The sequence below is a fragment of the Pseudorca crassidens genome, chromosome 6 (assembly GCF_039906515.1).
Source record: "Pseudorca crassidens isolate mPseCra1 chromosome 6, mPseCra1.hap1, whole genome shotgun sequence".
NCBI lineage: Eukaryota > Metazoa > Chordata > Mammalia > Artiodactyla > Delphinidae > Pseudorca > Pseudorca crassidens.
In genome coordinates this window covers 2776674-2799930 of record NC_090301.1, presented here as the reverse complement: position 1 = coordinate 2799930, position 23257 = coordinate 2776674, and the positions used below count along the sequence as shown (strand labels likewise).

The window sequence follows — 23257 nt, the reverse complement described above, 5'->3', positions numbered from 1 at the left end:
AAGCACAGAACATTGCAGCAGGCGATTCTCAGTTGAGCGCTTTGTGGAGATTAGAAGGAAGCCTGGCGCCACCTGGTGGCCGCCAGCAGAGTCCTGTGCGCTCCCTGTCCCTGGGTGGCCCTAGTGAGCCTCCCTCCCCGCAAACCCTTCCTCCCTTGAGTCCTGTCACTGCACACACCCCGGGTCCCTGTCATCACAAGTGTCGTCCTGCACTGGCAGTCATTTTGCTTCCGGAATTCAGGGTTTGCCAGCAGTCGTTAGGGTTCCTTAAGTTTCCAGATTGATTATGGCTTCCAGATCCAGGCCACTGGGTGTGTCCTCCCAGCCCCCTTCCTCTCCTGGCCAGCGCTTCAGACCAGCGCCTGGCCGGCCCGCGTTACTGTTGGGGTGTCCCGGGACAATGGTTGGGCTTGGTGGTTCTCATTTGCCTTTGCCGGTGGATTGGAATTTATCCATTTCTTTCTCAAAACATGAACGTCTTCTTCCCCTGCTCACGTTGTCACACAGGCTGTCTGAGGAGACTCGCTCCTTCTACAGCTGTTTGGTCGTCTTATGTTTTCCCGGAACCTTACGGCATCCATGTCTTCATTTTGCTCGGGTTCGCTCATTTCGTTTTGTTTCATTGTTTAGACATTTTCATTATGAAAAATACGTAGAAAGAGTAGAATGACTCGCACCCATGTACCTCTCATGTAGATTCAATGGTCCTAACGTTCTGACACATTTGCTTCATCTATGGTGACATAGTTTTATGAAATATTTCAGAGTATTTAAAAAATATTTTAATACTTTAAATAATTCCATTTAAATACTTCAGCATGCACCTCAAAAAAAAAAAAATGTTCCTACATAACCGTAAAATTATTGTTGCACCCAACAGACTTGTCATTCCCCAAGAGCATCTAAAACCCAGGCTGCATTCTTATTGTCTCAACAATGTTATTTTAAAAAAAATCAGGATCCAGAACACACTGTATGTTTTTTATTATTCTTTTTGTGTCTTTAACCTCTTGAATGTGGAACAGCCCCCCTTCCCCCACCTTCGTTCCAGAGCATTGACTTTGTGCAGAGGTGAGGCTGCTTGTCCTGTACATTGTTCCCTCTGCCCCTCTTCCCCCACCTTCGTTCCAGAGCGCTGACTTTGTGGAGAGGTGAGGCTGCTTGCCCTGTGCAGCGCTCCCTCCTCTGTGTTTGTCTCATCGCTCCCGTGCTGTCATTTAACTTATGGCGCCACCCCCCGCCCCCGGTATTTCTGTTAGATCTAAAGGCCTGATCAGATTTGGGTTAAAGAGATTGCTTCTCCCTCACCCCTACGTAGGTGATGCTGTGCCCTTTACCTTGTGTCCTGTCAGGATGCACTTAGTGTCTCTGCATCCCATGATATGATGCTAAGGCTGGTCACTGGGCCAGGCAGATCCGCCCATTTTAAACCCTGGTTATTTGCATTTACCCTCAGATGTAGTCAGCACCTCCGTGCAGCTGAACTTTGCACAGAGGCCTGGCAGAACGGCAAGCTGCTTGTGCAGTGCTGTGGGCTCTGCGCTGCTTGGTGAGTTTCAGGGAGAGTGACTGGTGCAGACTCCGTGGCCCCAGCCGGTGCCCCCAGCTTTGCGCGGGTGATCTTATTGGGATGAGAACCCCCTCAAGGCGCGGTGCTCCGCCCACGTCCTTACCTGCAGGGCTCAGTAATGGCCGCTAACTCAGCAGATTGTGCTAATGCACTGTTTTTTTTTTTCCAATTCATAGTAATTTTAATTTCTTATGGGTGCGTTATTGTTTTAAAAGCTGTTGTTGGCAAGTTGGTTAACCTGCCCTCTGATTAGGAATCGATTGTAGTATTATTAGTGAATGATAGTCTGTTTTTATGTTCTTTCTGTTTGTGTGAATTTGGGGTTTAGTAAACCTTACTTAAGAATACCACTGGAAACGTTAAAACAACCATCATAGGCCTCTCAAAAAGGTAAGGAAAGAAAGAGCTTCGAGGAGATAAAATTGTGCAGAGTGTCATTGGTCTCCTCAAGCTATGGACAGAAGTAATGCATTTGTAATTTACTTACTGTGCTGGTGGGTTTTGTACAATATAGAAAATATTTGATACTTTCAAATAGCATATGACAACTTAAAGTTATTGGGGTGTTTTCTTCTAAAATTGACAATCTACAGCTGCCTAACTTACACTTATTTTTAGATTTGTTTGTTTTAGAACTTAATGGTATTTCTTGTTGGTCCTATGAGATATCATAAATAATTAACTGTAGACATGAATCAGGCTGTTTAAGTCAGCATCGTTTTTGCAGATCAAAAAAAAAAATTTCCTCAGAAAATTATATGTTGTCTATTTTATGCAGTTGCACTACATAAAATCAAGCAGTTCTCTGATAGTTAGTGACAGTTTAATTCTGACATAAGCTATTTCTTTGAGTACTTTTAAGAAATTATAAGATCGTGTTTCAGGAAAGGGAACATTTTCCTAATTTTATTTTTGCCTCCGGATCCATTTCAGAGAGTGTGTGGGAGGGTCCTTTAGTAACGGGTCAGGTTTCCTCCCTGGGTCCTGCCACAATTCAAAATCTGTTCCCCCAGCACCCATCCTTTTGTTTTTACTAGGAAAAAATGTTTTATTTCTCAGGTATTTGGTGTTTTTTTCTATTTTTATAAACATTCGCATATAAGTCAGTAATCAGGAGGCAAGCGTTTGGGAGCTTTTGACACGTCTAGGACTGTGCACAAGGCCAGAAATATTTTTCCTTCTCCTCCTGCTTTCCTGAAGTTGCAGCCTATTTGCAGCTTGTGACTCCCAGGCCTGGCTGTCGTGGGGAGATGAGGGGAGACTGGTAGTGTCGGGTGGTCCTGGAAATGGGGGGCCAGGGTGCTTTGGCTGTGGGAGCCCAGGCCTCTGCCTGGGCCACGTGGGCGGGGTCTGCTCACGTCTGGGTGTCCCTTCGTGCTCTCCTGATCCCAGAGCCAGGCCTGGGAGGGGTGTTCTAGGTGCGTTTTCTAGAAGCTGCCCTGGGTCATCCTTGGGAAGCTTGTGGTGGGGAAGCACAGATGAGTAAGGTGCCTGATGACCAGTTCCGTCTTAATAACCCATTTAACTGTCTTACATCAGGAACAAAGGAAGCTAATACTAACTCAGCTAGTGTTTCAGATGCTAATTCATCTAGTCTGCCGCGAGAAAGTGCTGAGCCAGAACCAGCAGTAAAGCAGAAAGGTGAGAAAGGGGCCCCGTGTCAACCACTCCTGTCCCGTGAGGGAGACCCGGCGCCCTGGATGTGGCGCGCTTGTGTGGATGCCTCTCAGCCCGAGGCCACGGCTGCAGCCACAGGTCCCTGAGTCTCTAACACCCCCAGAGAGTCCAGGCCCTCGTTCTCCGCACCATCAGGACCGAACGTGGCAAATGGCTCACTTCTGCCTTTTTACAGAAACTAGAAAGCGTCTTCTAGTCACTGCCTGATGGCAGCAGACTGTCCTGTGTCCCCAGTGTTCCTCCTGAGATACTGTGGGAAAGCCCGGGGTGTCGGGACGACAGGAACAAGCCTCAGTCGCTGCTGGGGGTCCCAGAGGCCGAGCTGCATCCCCCAGGTTTCAGGTCCAAAGAGGACTTTTAAGCAGCTCAGAGCGCTGTCACGACTGTGACTTTTCTGTCTGTGACATTCTCTGAGTGTCTTAAGTCCCACCTCAGTGGGGTTCTGCTTTTGGCATAATTTTTCTCAGCAGTTAAAAAAAAAAGTCGTGGTAAAGTCCAAGTTCAGCATTTGCTTTTTAAGGCCCTGGAGCTCCTTCGAGCATGGAGGGGTGCACGTGCCCCAGTGCCGGGCCTGGTGCAGGGTGTTGGGACCGGGGCAGCAGGGGCACGGCCAGGTGAGGGCCGACATTTGTCAGTTTGTTCCAGTAGAAAATGTTGGTTGAAGGCCTACTGTGTGCTAGGCCCTAAGGCAGTGAGTGCATGAGTGGGCAGAAGCCAGTAGGTGCCCTAAGGGGTGCTGGGGGTGGTCTGGGGGGAGGGACTCTGCACTCTCTTGGGGAGGGTCAGGGAGAGCCTTTGAGCAGGGTCAGGGGTGAGAGCTGGGGCCAGTGGCCACGTCAGGGAGCTTCGCAGCAGGAAGCTGATGGCATTTTTACGATGAGTGGCTAAGCCCTACTCAGATGGCCTCCACGTGGGCAGAGCAGCGCGTGGTCCAGAGGCGAGAGCGGCCTGGGCTGTGGAGTGGCGGGGGAGGGGGGGCGGCAGAGTCTCGAGGCGCGCAGACACCTGAGGGCAGGCTCCCAAGCTCAGAGGGGGGCGCGGACGGCTGTGAGGGTGCTCTCACCTGGGACGAGGGATCCGAGGGGGACAGAGCGCCTGCACGTCCGGGCCCCGGGATCTGGGGAGGAGGTGGAGCCGCAGAGGACCTGGGCATCCGTGAGGACGGGGCGCCCAGGGGCCGGGCCGATCTGTGGGCGGGGCTGCCGTGTGCCCTCACCGCCTGGGCATCAGCTCGTGACTCAGCCACCTTTCCGGGACCCACGGCCTGTCCCCAGCGACACCGAGGGCATGGGCTTTGGAGAGAGTCTGGAGGTGTGGCGTCGGGGCCCCGGGGGCCCAGCGGCTCTGACGCTGGTCTCTTTCCCGTGCACCAGGCGACAGGGCAGCAAGGAGGGCGGCTGCGGCCGCTGTGTGTCCTCCCGGGCAACCCCCGTCACCCCGTCTTCCAGAGGCTCTGTCTGGAGCCACGCTCCCCAGGCCTGTCCTCACCTTGTCCCTCTGTGGGGCGGGACCTCCGGGAGGCTCTGTGTCCCACACAGATGGAGTCCTGGAGGGCTCCCGGGTCCCCCCGATGCCCTAAGCGGGCCCCCGCACCCCTAGAGCCGCCCTCTTTGGAGCAGCATTTCTGTGGCTCTGACCACGGCGTCCACAGGCCACCCAAAGCGCTCGAGGTCCCCCCCGCCGGTGCACAGCTCCGGGGTCTGAGGGACGCTTGTCTGTCACGTCTGTGTGTCCTGAGGGTAAGCTGGGCCCATCCCCGGGGGGTGTCTGTCCAGGCCCTCACCTGAATCCAGGGAGTTTTGGGTCTTCTGCACACGTGTTCATGCATTTTAGGAGTGTAACACAGAGACCTTCCTGGGTCCACCCACCCCTGCAATGCTTCACTCGTTGACTGTGGCCGCGTCGGTCACATTTGTCCCCATAAAGTGGCACTTGAAGGGTCCTGGGGGAAGAGTGCCAAGGCAGGCCTGTGTGGAGCAGAGACACTTTCTTCTAATTTAGGAGCCGATGGAGAAACACTCGCTGCTGAGTTATGTAAGACGGGCTCTTCTTTGCTTCCATCCAGAGCCTGGAAAATGCCCCAAGGTGTGTTCGCCAGTTCACCCCTGGCTCGTCCCACACACATGGAGTCGGTCCATCCGTGGCTTCGAGGCTCTGTCACCTTCTCCCTCTTCTGTTTCTTTCATTCATCCCTTTGATGGATACACTTTCTTCTCATCGCTGCTTCCTGTTTCCATGTAATAACATGTTCTGATTCATAGTTTTGTTTGTTCTCTCTTTGAAGATAAAGCAGTGGCAATAGGAAACTAGAAAAAAGGCTATGAGGAAATGACCCCTTTTTTCCCCAATAGACATCCAAAATTATTAATTATGTATTTCTCTCTAATCCTGTTCTGCTCATTTAATATACTGAGGTTTCCTAACACAGAAGTTGATTTTCTGATGTACCTTTTTTTTTTTTTTTTCCAGGTGATTCTCCTAGTGATGCAGGTAAGGAATAGCCTTGAGTAAATCTGTTTGGTGTAACTTGTGTACGTGTGTATAGTTATTAACATGTACTCTCAGGTTTATGTTTTACAAACTGTATTAGTGAAAGTAACTTAAGGAAACATAACTACACCAAGTTAAGATTTAATTTTCATATTTTATGAAAATATGTTTCAAAAGAATACATTTCAGAATTTCTTCCTGAGTGTAAACTGTATTTCCAATAATCAAGTTCTGATTTTATTATTTTCTAATGTATAAAGTCCTTTTACTTTAAAAAGTAAGAGTAAATTTAATTGTCTTAATATTATAGCTTGGGCTTATTATTTACTGATTAAATATTTATCAAAATGAACAAAACTTTATTCAGATTATAAAAACAATATGGTACAGAGCCAAAGTGAAAAACCTTAAAAATGCAGAAAACTATGGAGAAGAAAATGAAAAGCAAGTGCCCCTGCTCGTAACTCTAACGGGTGTCCTTCTAGAGCCCACCTGTGTGTGCAATGATCAGATACGTTACCCTACTCTACTGATGATACGTACATTAACATGACGACTGTTTTATACGAGGGTCTCACAGACCGCAGCTCCCTGAAGCTTCGTAGTGTCTGTCACTGTTGTAACTGCTGATGGGTGAGCGTCTTGACACGAGGTTACACGTGTCCGCTTCTTTCCTTAGCTTGTATTTCCTTTAAGTTAAATTGCTGACTTGATTGACCTACCTTTTGAATTCTGTTTCTGGAGAAGTTAAACCAGTTTGTATTCCCAGGGTTTGAGTGTGCCCGTTTCCCCAAATCTCCCCCCAAATTTAGATATCAAGTGTCTGTTTGAACTTCATCAAAATGATAGATGAGAGACGTGTTGCGATTGGTGGCCGCATGGCTGTGCCCATCTCGGGCCGTGGGGCCCGGAACCTGCTGCAGTTCCTGCGGCTGGTGGGGCAGCTCAAGAGAGTCCCACGTACTGGCTGGGTATACAGAAATGTCCAGAAGCCAGAGAGCGTATCAGATCACATGTATAGGATGGCAGTTATGGCTCTGGTGACCAAAGATGAACATCTTAACAAAGACCGATGTGTACGCCTAGCCCTGGTTCATGATATGGCAGAATGCATCGTTGGGGACATAGCACCAGCAGATAACATCCCCAAAGAAGAAAAACATAGGCGAGAAGAGGTTTGTTTTGAACTCTAGTATGCTTATGGTTGAAATTCATGTGGGCATCTTGCAATTCATCCACAAGATGTAAAATCCATAAAACTCTTAGAGGAAAACATAGGCAGAACACTCTATGAAATAAATCACAGCAAGATCCTTTTTGACCCACCTCCTAGAGAAATGGAAATAAAAACAAAAATAAGCAAATGGGACCTAATGAAACTTAAAAGCTTTTGCACAGCAAAGGAAACCATAAACAAGACCAAAAGACAACCCTCAGAATGGGAGAAACTGTTTGCAAATGAAGCAACTGACAAAGGATTAATCTCCAAAATATACAAGCAGCTCATGCAGCTCCATATCAAAAAAAAAAAAACAACCCAACCCAAAAATGGGCAGAAGACCTAAATAGACATTTCTCCAAAGAAGATATACAGACTGCCAACAAACACATGAAAGGATGCTCAACATCACTAATCATTAGAGAAATGCAAATCAAAACCACAATGAGGTATCACCTCACACTGGTCAGAATGGCCATCATCACAAAATCTACAAACAATAAATGCTGGAGAGGGTGTGGAGAAAAGGGAACCCTCTTGCACTGTTGATGGGAATGTAAATGGATACAGCCACTATGGAGAACAGTATGGAGGTTCCTTAAAAAACTATAAATAGAACTATCATACAACCCAGCAATCCCACTCACTACTGGGCATATACCCTGAGAAAACCATAATTCAAAAAGAGTCATGTACCACAATATTCATTGCAGCACTATTTACAATAGCCAGGACATGGAAGCAACCTAAGTGTCCATCGACAGATGAATAGATAAAGAAGATGTGGTACAGATATACAATGGAATATTACTCAGCCATAAAAAGAAACGAATCTGAGTTATTTGTAGTAAGGTGGATGGACGTAGAGTCTGTCATACAGAGTAAAGTAAGTCAGAAAGAGAAAAACAAATACCATATGGTAATACATATATATGGAATCTAAAAAACAAAAAAAGGTTCTGACGAACTTAGGAGTAGGACAGGAATAAAGATGCAGATGTAGAGAATGGACTTGAGGACACGGGGAGGGAGAAGGGTAAGCTGGGACGAAGTGAGAGAGTGGCATGGACATATATACACTACCAAATGTAAAATAGATAGCTAGTGGGAAGCAGCCGCATAGCACAGGGAGATCAGCTCGGTGCTTTGTGACCACCTAGAGAGGTGGGATAGGGAGGGTGGGAGGGAGATGCAAGAGGGAGGGTATATGGGGATATATGTATGCGTATAGCTGATTCACTTTGTTATACAGCAGAAACTAACACAACATTGTAAAGCAATTATACTCCAATAAAGATGTAAAAAAAAAATGATAGATGAAAAAAAGCTCATTTATATTTGCAGTTGTTTGATTGCTGTCTCTTCACATATTTACTAGTTGTTTGTTTCTTTCTTTGTGAACTGCTGGTTGGCTTGCTGCCTGTCCAGAAGGAGACGTTGGACCTTCTGGCCAGGAGAAGTGTGAGGTGCCGGAGAATTCCGAGCTGCCAGGCGAGCTCCCAGCCGCCGTCAGGTTCGTGTGCTCTGGTTCCCACCCAGGCAGCTGCCCTGCTCCTCTCCGTACCTTCCACAGCTCATGTAATGCTTGGGCTTAATTGTGAGGAAGTGTGTGTACAAAGAAAGCAAAAACTGTTTTTCTTGTACCTGAGGTGTAACTAGCTCACGTAGAATGTTTTAGAGATTTAGGGAAATTCGTACTTAAGGCTAAATTATGTCATGGTTTGATTCCTGATAGTTAGGTTACTACTTTTTGTACCTTAAAATTAACGAGAATGTAAGATTAGAAGATGGATACTTTTAGACTTGTCAGGCTAATGGAACGTTCTTAATATTCTGCAGGCTGTGTCCTAACTGGCATATTGATGGTGGCCTGGAAATTAGCATTAACGTTAATGTGGGTTTTCATCTGTCCACTTTGAAACGTGCAGGTGTTTTGTATCCCTTTTCAGGAGGATACCTCGGCCCGGGAGCGCACGGCCCGCGCCTCCCCGGGTCAGGCGGCCGGAGAGTGCGGAGGTGCCGACGACGGACAGGTGAGGCCCTGGAATCGCGTTGGCACCGAGGGGCAGGGCTTCCCTGGCGCTGGTGGGACAGGGACGGGTGAGGATGGTGCGTGTGCTGAGAGATGGGGGCGGAGCAGGCAGCAGACGGCGCAGGGAGCACCTGCTATTGAGTAGAAGAGAACCCGGGGTAGAGCGTCACCTCAAACCTCGTGCGTGCCACACACTTCAGATAGAAGTGAGGGAAAACACAGGTGTTCGTGCTCGTACAGTTATGTCTTTACAGTTACAGGGAAAGTGGATTGCCCCCATCTCTACATAGAGGATTTTCTGAGCATGAAAACAATTAGGGGAAAAATAGGATAAAAAAATTTTAAGGCTTAATTGCACAAAAATTAAAAAACAAAAGGTGGTCAGAAAGTCATCAGCAGTATAAAGACAAGCCTCAGGCAGGGCTTTTATAAATTTTACAAATCTACCTGTGGATCCAGTACAGAAAATCAAAACAAAAAACTAGGAAGATGAGAACAGGCTGGTCGGAGTGGGCTTCAGATGGAACGGGAGGCAGGGCCTGGAGGCGGCGTAGACGTATGGTTGCCGGGGGAAGCGGAGGGATGCGCAATGTCAAGGGAAGTTAGGGGTCTCTGTTTTTAAGATGAGCCAGCTAGCACATTTTTGTGGTGCGGGGGATGGTCCAGTGGAGAGGGGGAGACTGGAGATGCCGGCGTTGCGGGATGGGGAGAGGGGACTGTGGGAACAGAGCCCCTGGGTGGACCAGGACGTGTGGAGGGAATGGCCTCAGCGAAGGCTGGGGGGCTGGTGGGTGGGCGAGATCCCAGGAGGTGAGACCCTGGCTCTTCATCTTTCTCCTGAGCCAACAGCGAGTCTGGGCGAGGAGGGGCAGGGCTCAGAGGAGAGAGGAGGTGGTGGATAGTGTCCTCCACGAGAGGGGCTGGTGAACGGGCGAGGGCAGAGGTCCTACCCGGGGGCCGCCCCAGCCCGGGGCCACATCTGGGGGCGTTTTGTAGCACCGTGATTGGGGAGGAGGTGCAGGGGAGGCCCTTGGCCTCTAGGTGGGGCTTGGAGCCAAGGATGCTGCTGAGCATCCTGTGGAGGACAAGCAGCCACACCCCAGAGGTCTGTGGCGTGCCTCCCAGGGCACGTGGGGTGGAGTGATGGCTCAGCATCGCGTGGACTTTGTTCTCCGGCCGGAGCTGGGAAGATGGGTGGGGGAGGCCACAGAGTGCGTGCTTGGATCCGCGGTTAAGCATTTGCTGTCAGTGGCAGTGACTAGGCATCACTCTGGGAGTGATTTCTCAGCCCTTGAAATCCTCAAGAGTGAAGCCAGGAGCCTGGAGTGCGGGGTGAGGCCCGGGATTGGCAGGTGGCGGCACTCATGATGGGGTTCAGGACGAGACTCTGATTCTCGGGGAATCTCTGACAACGTGAGATTCAGAGTTGGGAGATTTTAGGGAGAAAGATCTGGAAGCCTCCATAAGCCCAAGGAAAACCTCGATCCTCCTCGGGACCTGGCGGTCGGAGGCCAGAAGGAGGAAGGCCTCGCAGGGCAGGCACGTGGCGGCAGCGTTCGGGGGCGAGGGTGAGGGTGGGGAGGGTTTGCTGAGGGGAAGGATGTGGGGAGGGTTTCGGGAGCTGGAGGTGGTGGGATGTAGGCCGGACGGGGTGTACAGAGGGCGTGGAAGACCAAGGACGAGACAAGGTCGGTCCTGGTGGGGCAGGACGGGCGGCTGGGAGTGTCTGAGGACCCTGGGGGTGGAGCCGAAGGTGTTAGTGGGAAGCGGGTGTTGTGTTGAGAGCTCACACCCAAGTGCAGGGACTGCTTCCGGACCTCCCATCCCACTGAAGGGTGTGTGTGCACGCGTGTGTACATGCGCTGGAGAGATAGTGGCAGGGGCTGAAGGGTATTTGTTGAAGCGTAACTGTGTCAGGTTGGTAGGGAAGAAATGAGGGCAGGAGGGGCTGGTGGGGAGCCATGGAGTGTTGGGGTCCGGGGGCTGTGGTCCAAGTGCACGCGCAGCAGAAGTCAGTGCCTAAGCAGCAGGCAGCTGGTGGTGGTCTGCCGCGGGGTGACAGTAGGCGGGGCAGTTCCGGCGGTGGCCACTGGAGGCAGGAGAGAGCCCTTGGATGGAGGCGGTTACCAGGGAGACCAGGTCAGGAGCCCGTGGACATCGGACTGGTCCAGAATGATGGCAGGCCCTCGGGGAGAGGCAGTGTGTAAGTGAGGGTGCTGGGCGGGGCCGTAGGTCAGGGACAGCACCCAGCAGCCAAATGAGGGACCTCGAGGAGGCTGCTGTGTTCCCGCGAGAGACCAAGGATCAGGGTCTGGGGTGGCACTGGCCAGCAGGGCCACCAGTGAGTGCCACCCCTGCCCTGAGATTTGCGACTTGGGAGACCGGGCTTCTCCTGGAGAGGGGCTGCAGGCCCAGGGCTGGTCCCGCAGCGAGCTCGGCTGGGAGGAGGGCACGGCGCGGGGCGGGGTGGCACAGTGGGGCGGGGCCTGGCGGCTTTCCCCCAGACTGCACGTTCGCAGACTGCGTCTCAGCTCCGGCCTCCTCTCAGGGAATCTCAGACACAGTTCCGGACGCTGGGATTGATGAGGACGTGTGACCTGGAGAACGTTTCTAATTTAATCTGATTTCTTTTCATTTAGGACAGGAAGTGGTAAAACCGTCTCAAATGTGATCGTAGAGTCACAGAATTCTGACAGTGAGGACGCCGACCAGTTTGTGGTGGAGGCCGCCCCGCAGCTCTCTGAGACGTCAGAGCTTGAAATGGTTGGTCAGCCACAGCGTGTGTTTAATAATCACACTCAGACAGCACTGGAATTAATTCTCCAACTTAGAGATTTGTGTAGACGGCATTTTCCTCCAGCGTTTCAGTTAGTTCTCTGCCATCTTTAATTTTGTCACCTCTGCTGAGATGCATGCAAGCATGAGTTTGAGATTCCAACAAATCTGAATCTCCTTTTCTTCTCCTTCCTTTCCTGCTCAGGTACAGGCGGTGGAATTAGAAGATGAGAAGCACGGTGAGTCGTGGGGTTGTGTGTGCACACGTGTGTCTGCTCTGTGTGTTGTGAAAGGATCTGGTGAAATGAGCTTTGTCTGCCAGGGTTTGGTCAGGGGTCTGAGTAGCAGTAGATGGGATGCCGTGGGCACGGATGCCTCCTCCATGTGTGGGTTATTCTGGGAGGCGATGGAAGCTGCTGGGGGGCGGGGGGTGGCCAGGACCCCAGAGGGCAGCCGTAGGCAGTTGTGGGGATGACATCACTTCTTTTCTGCACGGTTAGACTGTGGGATTGGATGACCCCTGAAGTCCTTCCCAGGTCGACAGTTCTGTCATATTGTTTTCTTCCCAAGCACAATGTCTTCCTTGATTTCAAACATTTATAGAAGCAGAGAGAATAGTCTCGTGAGCCCCTGACGGTCGTGCAGCTTGTGCGGTGAGCGGTCATCTGGTCTGACCTCAGTCTCCACCGACTGCTTTCGAGTCCTGGAGAGCATCATTTTTGCCATAAACATGTTCTTTTTTAAAAGGCATAACCGTCACTCCATTACTATATATAAAAAAAGCAGTCCTTCCTTAATATCATCAAATGCCTGTTTTTTTTCCCAGTGGTTTTGTGTGTTTTTCTTCTGGTTTGTATGAGTCAGAATCCAAATAGGGTCCCTGTGTTTGCAGCTGGTGGATCTAACTCTGAATCCGCTCTTAGCCTTAGGTCCCCTACCACCCCATCCCCCTTGTAGTTTATTTGTTGAAGAGGCTGGTCGGTTGTCCAGCAGAGTTCCTCACCGTTGGGTGTTGCTTGTCACACCCCAGTGTTGTGGGTTTCTTCCATGTGCTTCGGTTCCTGTAAATTGGTTCTAGAGACTTGGTCAGATTCAGGTTTTTCGGGCAAGAACACTTGACAAGTGGTGTTGGTTCTTCATCACACCTGCCCGTCTCTGTGCTTGTTGGTTGGTCTCAGTCTGTTGTTTCATGAGGGTTGTGGGGACGGTGACCATTCTCGTCCCGCCCCCTCGCCCCTCCAGCACGTTTTGGTGGGCAGTCTCCACACTGCGAGGCTTCCCTCTGCAGGAATTCGCCGCTCCGAGGCCCAGCTTCGTGCTTCCCCTTCATTGATCAGTTTTCTTAATAGTGCATTTGTCTCCTGGCACCTTCAGGGGTGACTAACGAGGGCTTTGGTGGTGGTGGTGGGTTTTTTTTTTTTAATATTTATTGGAGTAGCTGATGTACAAGAATATGGAACGAATTTGCATGTCATCCTTGCACAAGTGTCATGCTTATCTTCTCTGTATCGTTCCAATTTTAGTATATGTGCTGCCGCAGCAAGCGCTTGATGTCTGTATGATGTCATGGTTTTTAACACGCTTGACGTGTTCCATTTCAGTCCATCTCAGTTTTCTCCTTGATGTTCTGTTGTCCAGTGTTTGACCTTGGGGGCCTTTTGACACGTCCCAGTGGACTTTGTAGCTTCCTTGTTTATGGTAGGACAGATGTTTCAGGCTCGTTTTGTGTATTTCCTGCCCGGTGTCTCTAAGGAGCCTGGCTGCAACTTGCTTCTGGGTTGGTCATTGTTTCTGGGGGTTTTCTAATTTTTTTGTAGGAAAGTATATCCTGAGTTTGTACTGGTATTTCCAACTTAGATTTATGATTGCAGGGTTCTTCCTAAGTTTATTTTTGCAGGTACGTTCGTTCCTGTCTCGTGCCCCAATCCTGGCTCCCAGCAGCAGTAGCTGTTTGTGTCTTTACCCTACATTGTGCACTCACAGCAGTTCAGAGCAACACCACTGGTGGTTAACAACGACGTGTTTACTGGAAACACCTGAGGATCGTTTTTGGCAGATCTGCTTGCCTTTTTGTTCTCAGTGCACATCCCATTAGGGACGTGCAACCGATTCTTCTCTGTCCGGTTATGCTTGCCAGCATGATACTATTATGTTTACTTTTTATTTATTTATAAAAAATTAAGAAGCAAAAGCAAAAAACCAAAATGAAAAAGTCACCATCGCTTCTGTCCTCAAGGAGCAATTAGAAGGGACTCTTTCATGATATTTGCTTCATGGTCCCTCAGAACCGGAAAAAGGGAGGCATTTGCTCCTGTGGGTTTTCTCTGATGTACCTCCAGGGTCTTAGGGCTCTGGTTGCAAGGCATGATGGGAGAAGGTGGACGTGATGATAAGTGTGTTTGGCCTGCATAGCTGTAACGGGGGGTGGGGCGGGAACAGGGTCAAGGGGAAGGAGGCAGGTCTGATTTCAGGGTTTCAGATGAACCTCTTCTTCCTCGGGTCTCAGTCCTGCAGAGCACGGATTGTGACACTGCTCCAGCTTCTGATTCAGTGGATACACGATTTCAAATATGAGCTAACAGTTCATGATGCTTCAAGGTTTCGATACTGTTACGTTTATAGTTTCATTTTGCTTTCAAGTTTTAGGCTTTGAAATTTTTGATTTAATTTTGTTTTACCTATGTAAAATATTCCCTTATGTGAAATATTCACATAGTTCCAAGGTCAAATGTACCAAACAAGATATATTCAAATGGTTTTTCATATGATCTTTATGCCCCGAGTAATCCTTTTAAAAAAAAAAAAAAGTTGATGACTTGTCCCAATATAAAAAAAGTATTCGTACTTAGTCTACAATAGGCTGAGAGAATTGCTTTGACCTTTTATCATACAATGATTATCTGAAGCCGTTTCAGTATAGAGAGAGAAAGGATAAGAACTAAGTATCCCTCCTCACCCCCAGCCCCCCACCCCTTTAGAACAGGATAGCTTCTTAGGGCAGAGAATCACTTTAACATAAAACCACTGGTTTTCAACAGGAGGACTTGTCAAAAAAATTTTGGAGACTAAGAAAGATTATGAGAAGTTGCAGCAGTCACCCAAACCTGGAGAGAAGGTAACAAAATGATTTTTGTCAACAGTGGCATTTTAGCAGTCTGTTTCACACATTTACATTTGAAAACTAGAAGCATCTTTCAAATGTTGTGATTATCAGTAATGTCTGTTTACATGTTTACAATCCCCTTCCCATCTCCCCCACCCTCCAGTTGGGAGGATAGAAGATTTGGGGCTTTTGGGGGGCGACGTTGCTTCCCTGGACCCACATCCAGTCCCGTCCTGGGTAGGGCAGTGGCCTTGCTTGGGAGCTCAGGAGTCAGGGTCCAAGGCCTGTTCTGCTCTGACCCCCTGTTGACCCCTTCCTGCCGGGTGCATCCCTTCTCCCTGCACAGAGTGGGCAGGCTGTCTGCATGGCCCTGGCTGATGACAAAGTAAGAGTCGGGGGACGTTTTCAGGGCTGGCTTGTAAATACACGTGCTATTTGTATGTGGCCTCCAGCCGTCTCCCTTACAGGTGTGTGATGTGGCTTTGTTGGAACCCACGGCCTCCTACCAGCCACTACCCTTGGGCACGTGACCTGGGGTGAATACCTGCAGGCCGGGTAGTGGGCCTCAAGTGCCACGGGAGGTTTCCGTTACCGCGCCTTAAAAAAATAAGAATAGATCTTCATTTTGTTTTTTTGTTTGTTTTTTTTTGCGGTACGCGGGCCTCTCACTGCTGTGGCCCCTCCCGTTGCGGAGCACAGGCTCCGGACGCGCAGGCGCAGCGGCCATGGCTCACGGGCCCAGCCGCTCCGCGGCATGTGGGATCTTCCCGGACCGGGGCACGAACCCGCGTCCCCTGCATCGGCAGGCGGACTCCCAGCCACTGCGCCGCCAGGGAAGCCCTGTTTTGGGTTTTTATCGGAAGTTTCTTGGTTAGTTGCTCTGTCAGCAGCCAGCAGTTCCAGTAAGTTTTACACACACTCCCACAGACACTTTTCTTTCCTTGCAGTTGAATGAACGGTTATTTGTTTTAGATAATTTTGCTTAAAATGTCCTGGTTTGGCACGCAGATACGGCCTGCAGGATTGATAGCTACTGAGGAGAGCTGCATGGTAGAGCCCGCCGTTAGAGGGAGCCCTTTACAGCAGTAACGGGAGAGTAGCGTAGCCTGAGTTCTGCCGGCAGCACCACCGCCAGCTCTTCTGAAAGAGAAAAACTCTTTCTGCAGTTTATTGTCTGTTGCTGTGGAATTTTAATATGTCATAGTCCTTTTCATAGGCCTGAGGACTTGTCCCGGTGTCCCTGGCAGTGTTTCTGCAACCCTGTCAGGAACCTCCAGTGTAGGCCTCGGGCTGTTACTGTAGGTAACCTTTGAAGCTTCAGTTGCTTTAAATTTTATAGCTATGTTTTTCTGCAAAGCACACTAGGCCTGTGTTTCAGTTTCCTCTGAAGAGTAGATTTCAGATTAGTAGATCTTCTGACTTCAGAAGATAAAAGGGAAGAAATTCCCTCGTTTGGTGAACATTTGGGGCTTTAAAGGAGTACAGTTTGTGAATGTTCTGAAGTCAGGGGCGATGTGTATTACAGTTGGGCGGGAAAAGTCAGCAAGTTTCTCTGCTTTTTTTCCTTTGGTATGTTATAGACATCAGATTTAAATTTAACTTGTGGGTCTTCTAAAAACGTTTTAATTAGATTTTCAAAAATAAGTTAAAATGTATTGGGAAAGTTGAAGTCCTTTCTGTCCTCGCTCTGATCCTGTTCTCACGAGGGCAAAACCACTAAGATGCGTTTGGTGTGCTCCTTACTTTTACGTGTATCTGCATTGCTTTGTGAGTTTGTAACTTTATCCTGTTGTTGATTTGTCGTGCAAGTTGCTTTCTTCAGACAGCGTGATGTTTCTAGTTTATTCATTTTAATTGATGAATGGTATTCCAGTGTTTGTCAGTAATTAATTCCTTTACTGATGGACATTTAGGATTCTTCAACCTTTCGCTGTTTGTGAACAGTGCTTCCACGGGCTCCTTAGCGTGTGCCCTGGCACACAAGAGCCAGTGTCTCTCTCCAGCAGTGGTCAGGAAACGTCCTCTGTAAAAGGCCAGATAGTAAATATTTAAGGCTTCAGAGCCATACAGTGTCCATTGTAACGTCTCATCTCTGCTGACGAGCTTGCAAACGGCTGTAGCATAGATACCAGTAAACAGATGTGTGGCCGCGTTCCAATGAGACGTTATTCACAACCGCAGAACCAGGCCTGGGCCTGTGATTTGCGACCCCCGTCCTTTAGAGGCCGTGCCAGACCTGGAATCGCTCGCCAGAGCGCGGGCAGAGCTGCAGTTTCACCAGGTGCTGTCAAAGGCTGTACCGATTTGTTCTCCAGATGGAATGAAAGCCTCTGTTGCCACACAACGTGCAGCCACAGCCAGGATGACGGACGTGCCCACCGCCCTCAGAAGTGGCCTTGGGCATCCCTCCCACCCACTTCTCTCCATGCGCCCCCCCCCCCCAGTCCCCAGCAGCTGCTCATCTGCCTTCTGGCACTTTAGTTTGCATTCCTAGAACTGTATATGAATGGACTCAGTTGGTATATACTTTTTATTGGGTCTGGCTCCTTTTATCCATCCTGATTGTTTTGCGATATCTCCACGTTGCATCGTGTATCAACAGTTCACTTTTTCTTTTACCGCTGAGTAGTGAGTAGTCGGCGGTGTGCGTGTACCGCCGTGCGCTGACCCACGTAGCAGCCAAGGAACATCTGGGTTGTTTCCGGTTTGGGACTGTTGCAGACAGAGCTGCTGTGAACAAGTCTTTGTGTGGACAAATACTTTCATCCCACTGGGTAAGTACTTAGGAGTGGGACTGCCGGGTCATGTGGTAAACGTGTGTTCACCTTTTTAAAACACTGCCGGACTGTCTTCCAGGGTGGCTGCACCACCTCCCATTCCAGCCAGCAGTTGAGTTCCAGTTCCTCCACACCTTCATCAGCACTTGGTGTGGCCAGTCTTTTTAATTTCCTGTGGTTTTGATTTGCATTTTCTTAGTTGCTAATGATGTTGAACGTCTTTTCTGTGCTTATTTTTCCATTCTAATATCTTCTTTGGTAAAGTGTCCAAATTTTTTTGCCCCTTTTAAAATTAGGCTGGTTGTTTTCTTCCTGTTGAGTTCTGAGAATTCTTCTTATATTCTGGATACGAGACCCTTATCAGACATGATGTGCAAATATTTTCATCCAATCTGTGGCTTGTCTTTTCCTTCTCTTAACAGCGTCTTTCAAAGAGCAGAAGTTTAGGATTTTAAAGTAGTCAAATGTAGGGGTTTGCTCTTTTGGTTGGTTGTGCTTTTGGTGTTGTGTCTAAGAAGTCTTGCCTAACCCTCAGTCATAGAGGTTTCTTCATATATTTTCTAGAGGTTTCATAGTTTTAGGTTTTATATTTTGAGTTAATTTTTGTATAGAATGCGAGGTATATTGAAGTTTATTTATTTGTTTCTGCATATGGTACCCAAATGTTCCAGCATCATTTGTTAAATTGTCACCCTTAACAAATTTTTTGCCCAATCTGAAGGATGTACGATTGTATCTGCTTGTTTCTTTAATTTAATACTAATAGCAACACACACCTGTTGCCTCCCTCTGTGCTAGGGGCTTTGTATTGATTGCTCTGGCCTCATATCAACCGTCTGGTGTCAGTTCAGTCACAGTCCTGTATGCAGAACTCCTGATGCCAGAGGTATTTGGTTTTAGAAATGTGCTGTGGTACATATGCTGTATATCCTCTAATCCCTACTGAGGTCAGAGGTAATCAAATGCATGAGCAGTTCCACAGCAGCATGGATTAGGAGTCCCACTAAGGGGGTGGGCAGAATGCTAAAAATAACCTCACATGAGTTTTGGTGCCAAGTTTATGAAAAATCTTTCCATTTTCAGCACTTGTGGCTTTTGGAATTGACACTGTGGTTTCTTCTCGTGTGTTGCCTGTTCACATCTTTGCCCATTTTCTTTAGTGGTGTTTTTCCTTTTGTTATTGGGGTGTGTGTGTGTGTGTGTGTGTGTGTGTGTAAAATGGTTGCATATGTCATATATCCTATAATAATAAATATCATATATGGTATATGTAATGGTTGCATATATTACATGTGTCATGGAATAATCCCTTGTGTCTCATGCTGTAAACATCTTCCCAGTCTGTTACTTGTCTAACTTAATGTCTTTTTATATACAGAACTTTTCTATTTTGATATAAAATTTAATCAGCCTTTTTCTTTATAAGTTGTTCTGCTCTTGCCTTAAAAAAAAAACTGTCCTATCCTGGTAGTAGAGATGGTCTCAATAGTTTTCTTAAAATAGTTTGTTTTCTTTTTTACATCTAGGTCTCTAATCTGGAGTTTTTGTTTATGTCGTGGGTAGGGATCTGCTTGTTTTCTCCTTGTGAGTGGTGCTGCCCTCTAGTGAACCCAGACCCCTCGTGTGTGGGTGTATTTCTGGGCTCTGCTGTTTTAAGTCCTATGTTTCTATGTCTGGGAAAGACGTTCTAATTGTTCCCCTCCACTCCTCCCACACCCCAGGTTGTCTTGGCTATTACTCCTAAATCTTTCTGGCTTTGCATGAGCTTTAGAATCAGTCTGTGTGGTTCCATTGGAAGGTCCTGTTGTGATGTTGACTGGAACTGTTTTCATCCTTCTTGGTTTTGCTGTGGCTGCTCCCCCTTGCTCCATTGCCTGCCTCCCCACATAGCGGAGCTCCGCAGTGGAACTGGATGTGCTCACCAGCTACAGTTCACCCCTTCCCATCCTCTTGTGAATGACTCTTCTGAGTTGCTCTCGTCAAGGTCACCTGCCGTCCTGGTTGGTAAATCCTCCTCGTGATGCTCAGTCCTCATCTTACTGGAATTAGCGGCAGCACCTGGTTCACTTGGGCGCTCTTCCTGGATGTGCCCTCTCCCTTTGGCTCCCAGGACAGCAGCGTGCCTCTCTGGCGCCCTGCTCGGTGCCGGTCACCCCTGCTCCGTGCCGGTCACCTCTCTCTGTCTCCACTGCGGGTCTTCCTCCTCTCTCACTCTTCTTAGTATTGGCGTCTCTGTTGCTGGCTCGTCTGTTCTCTCAAACTGGTCCTTTCTGTTTGCTTTACCAAGTCACTTTCCTAAGCGAGTCTATTCCATCTCCTATTTCTTTTTGAGTTTATTATGGTAATTAATATTTGAATCAGTTAGGATTAGGGTTACCTGTGGGTGCAGGAAAGATCTGAAGCAACAGTGGCTAAAGTGGGCTGGAAGGTCCCGAGTCAGTCTGGAGGCGGTGGTGATCCAGACCCTTCTGCCTCCTTCCTCCATGCGTGACTTCCATTCCTCAGGGCACCTCGTGGGCCACAACGGCTGTTGGCTCTAGCCTTCGCGACTGCGTTCCAGCCAGCAAGAAGGAAAAGGGAAGTAGGAGAAGGGCCCACCTCTTCTCTTTTAGACTATTAATGGAAGTGATGCACACTACTTCCATTTACATTATATTGGCCAGATCTTTGTCACGAAGGGGTCTGTGAAGTGACACCTTTATTCCAGGCATCGTTTGCTTAGCTAGCAGTCAGAGGTTCCATCACTACAGACCACAACTTGCCAGATTTTCTCATTGCCTGGCATGGTCAGAAAATGATGATTTTGCAAGGCACTTGGGTAAGTGGCGGAGGCTGCCTGCCTGGCTAGGGGCCGAGGGTTCTGGAACCAGCCCGGCTACCACATGTGGGCTGCACACAGGGCAGGAAGCTTTGCTATAAGTAGGGAGGTCAGACACGGGGTCAACCAGCAGTCCCTTCCACGGAGCTTCTCTAGGAAGTTGCTTATTTCATGCACATTTTACGGAGTCATGGCAAAAAGATCTTTCGAGATACTTTTATGATTTAAAAAATATATCTACGGTTATAGTTTTCCTTTTCTTCCAAAATTTTTGCATCTTTTTTCCTTTGATAAGACTTTGAAAAAACTATTGAAGGAGACACCCTCTAGCAAAGAATCAACCTTTGGTTTTGTAGATATTCACTTTTATTTTCATTTCATTGATATCTACTCTTTATTCTTCCTCTTAATTTCTTTGGGTGTTTAGTTTTTCTAGCCTCTTGAGTAAAAGACACAACTCATTTATTTTTCGTCTTTATAATTTTAAACAAATATATTTAAGACTGTACATCTCCCTTTAAGCATGCTTTATATCCTTAAGTTTAAAATTTTTTGAATACTAAAAACTCCTTGAATTTTAATATGAAGTAGTTGGTTGTTATTTCTTCTTTAACATGTGGGCTATTTAGGAGTCTGGTCTTTAGTTTTTTGCTCCTTTTTTTCTTTTTGTGGTATGTGGGCCTCCTAGTGTTGTGGCCTCTCCCATTGAGGAGCACGGGCTCCGGACGCGCAGGTTCAGCGGCCATGGCTCACGGGCCCAGCTGCCCCGCGGCATGTGGGATCTCCCCGGACTGGGGCACGAACCCGTGTCCCCTGCATCGGCAGGCGGACTCTCAACCACTGCGCCACCAGGGAAGCCCTGGTCTTTAGTTTTTAAACATAACGGTTTTTAAAAAGTTGTTTTTTTTTTTTTAGCAGTATCTAACATAGTTGCATGTTCAAAGAATTTGGTCTGTATGATGTTGATTATTTGGAATTGAGACTTTCTTTGTGGCCTAGTTTGTGGTCAGTTTTTATAAATGTTTCAGAGTGCTTGCAGAGCATGTTTACTTTCTCTCTTTGGTGTCCACACTTCAGTGCACACTGCTGATTTCACGGAGAGGTGATTGGACGACTATGTGCAGACCGTGTCTATCTATGATTTTTGTGTATTAATCATAATATTAATTGCTTATCTTCTCTACCTTATTCAGAAATTCAAATAGTAGGTGTTTGCTCCCACGTAACTTGTAGTGTGCCCTTAGTTTCGGTACTTTTAATTTTTTTGGAAGGAGCACTTTTTTCAATGCTAAGGAAGTACATATTTGTAATCTGGGCATCTCTCCAGCCTGTCTTTGAAGTTGTGTTGGAAGAAAAGCCGTTCCTTATTGTGCTAATGGACTTGAGGAATACATTATAGAATAAATATGTGAGTCAGATTGCTTTGAGCATTTTCTTCATCATCCTGACTTACTTGCTCTCTTTTCAAGAGGAAATATAAACTTTGTTAATAGTACGATATTAGCCCATGCCAAGTATTTTTTTCCTTCAGATTTATGAAGTTTTTGAAAAACAACCAGAAAAGCAGTTTTATGGCAGTGTTCCTTATGCTTTAAAAATGCTTGCTTTTTCAGCTTTATAAATGAAGATGCTTGGGAGAATAACCAGCAGTGTCAAGGATGGTTCACTCAGTTTAAACTACCATTTAAAGATTTCTCACTCCTAATTTTTCAATCTCCTTTTATACAGTCTTCTCTCGGGTGTTTTTTCATTTTATATCTGTTCTGTGAATGTTAAGGTTCAGATGCTTTTTCTTTGCATTTAAATTCTTTATTTTGAAATGGACTCAGAGAGTCTATTTCTCTTCGTAGATTTCTTTCTCTTCGTTTATTTAAAGTTTTGGTGATCTTACTCTCTTCATCTTCTCAGTCACATAAACCATGTGTTGTACTGGGACTGCTAGAGGTCATACATCTCTTCAGATGGGAACCTGAGCGTGTGTTGAATTGGACCTGCATGTATGTATTTCACTGCCCTTCTGAAGGAAAGCTGTCATAAGGACCTAGGGTAGCACCCACACATCATAGAGATTATGGATGACTGTCTTAGAGAAGCACTTATTTGGGCATATGAGAACCTCTTGTATCTTGAAATGCCTCTTGATGGATAAAATGATCTTATCACAAACATGTTATATTTTAATTGTAATAAGTAGAATATAGCTAATAGTAATTACCTAAATTCTTATATGAAAGTCAGGGGTTTCGGTCGTGTTCTCTTTTCCTTTGGTGATCTGGATAGATCGTCAAGTTATTTCTTATTTTGGTAGCTAGGTGGTGCAATTTCATTACAAATTTCTTAACCCTGTTAGAAAACTGCTATTCCAAATCCCTGCTTAACTGAAATCCTGCGCCTGATAAATGTATTCTTAGTTTGGAAGTTCATGGTCCTAGTATTATTGGATGTTCTTTTGCTAAGAATATTGTTCCTGTTTAAATTGCTATGAAAGAAATAAAAGGGAACGTATGCTACGATATTTCTTCACTGGTGAGACTTTAATAGCTAAACTGGGGAACCCCTGAAATTGATTGTAATCATGAAGAGTTACAGGGTTTTTGTATTTCTTTCTTTCTTTATTTGGAAATAAGGGGATAGTTTTACATTCCCAAGTAGTGCAGTGTTTTCCAATACACAGGCTGGGGATTTGGAGTTTTGGATATAAAATTAAAACAGGGGCTTCCCTGGTGGCGCAGTGGTTGAGAGTCTGCCTGCCGATGCAGGGGACACGGGTTCGTGCCCCGGTCCGGGAAGGTCCCA

General features: G+C 47.4%; 1 protein-coding gene and 1 pseudogene across 7 annotated transcripts in view; one reads left to right on the top strand and one right to left on the bottom strand.

Moving 5' to 3' along the window:
• The window catches only part of TRAF3IP1 (TRAF3 interacting protein 1), a 67499-nt gene that overhangs the window by 16485 nt on the left and 27757 nt on the right, over nucleotides 1-23257 (top strand). For 3 of the 7 annotated variants that reach the window (XM_067740034.1, XM_067740032.1, XM_067740030.1), the window contains 6 exons: nucleotides 5717-5737; nucleotides 8385-8469; nucleotides 8906-8989; nucleotides 11628-11751; nucleotides 11969-12002; nucleotides 14802-14878. In XM_067740034.1, the coding sequence (XP_067596135.1) occupies nucleotides 5717-5737; nucleotides 8385-8469; nucleotides 8906-8989; nucleotides 11628-11751; nucleotides 11969-12002; nucleotides 14802-14878 (425 nt within the window). Of the gene's footprint in view, nucleotides 1-3109; nucleotides 3212-5248; nucleotides 5333-5716; nucleotides 5738-8384; nucleotides 8470-8905; nucleotides 8990-11627; nucleotides 11752-11968; nucleotides 12003-14801; nucleotides 14879-23257 lie in introns of all 7 variants that reach the window. The other 4 variants (XM_067740033.1, XM_067740036.1, XM_067740031.1 and 1 more) reach the window with 3 other exon arrangements.
• On the bottom strand, nucleotides 13211-13310 carry LOC137226915 (U6 spliceosomal RNA; annotated as a pseudogene).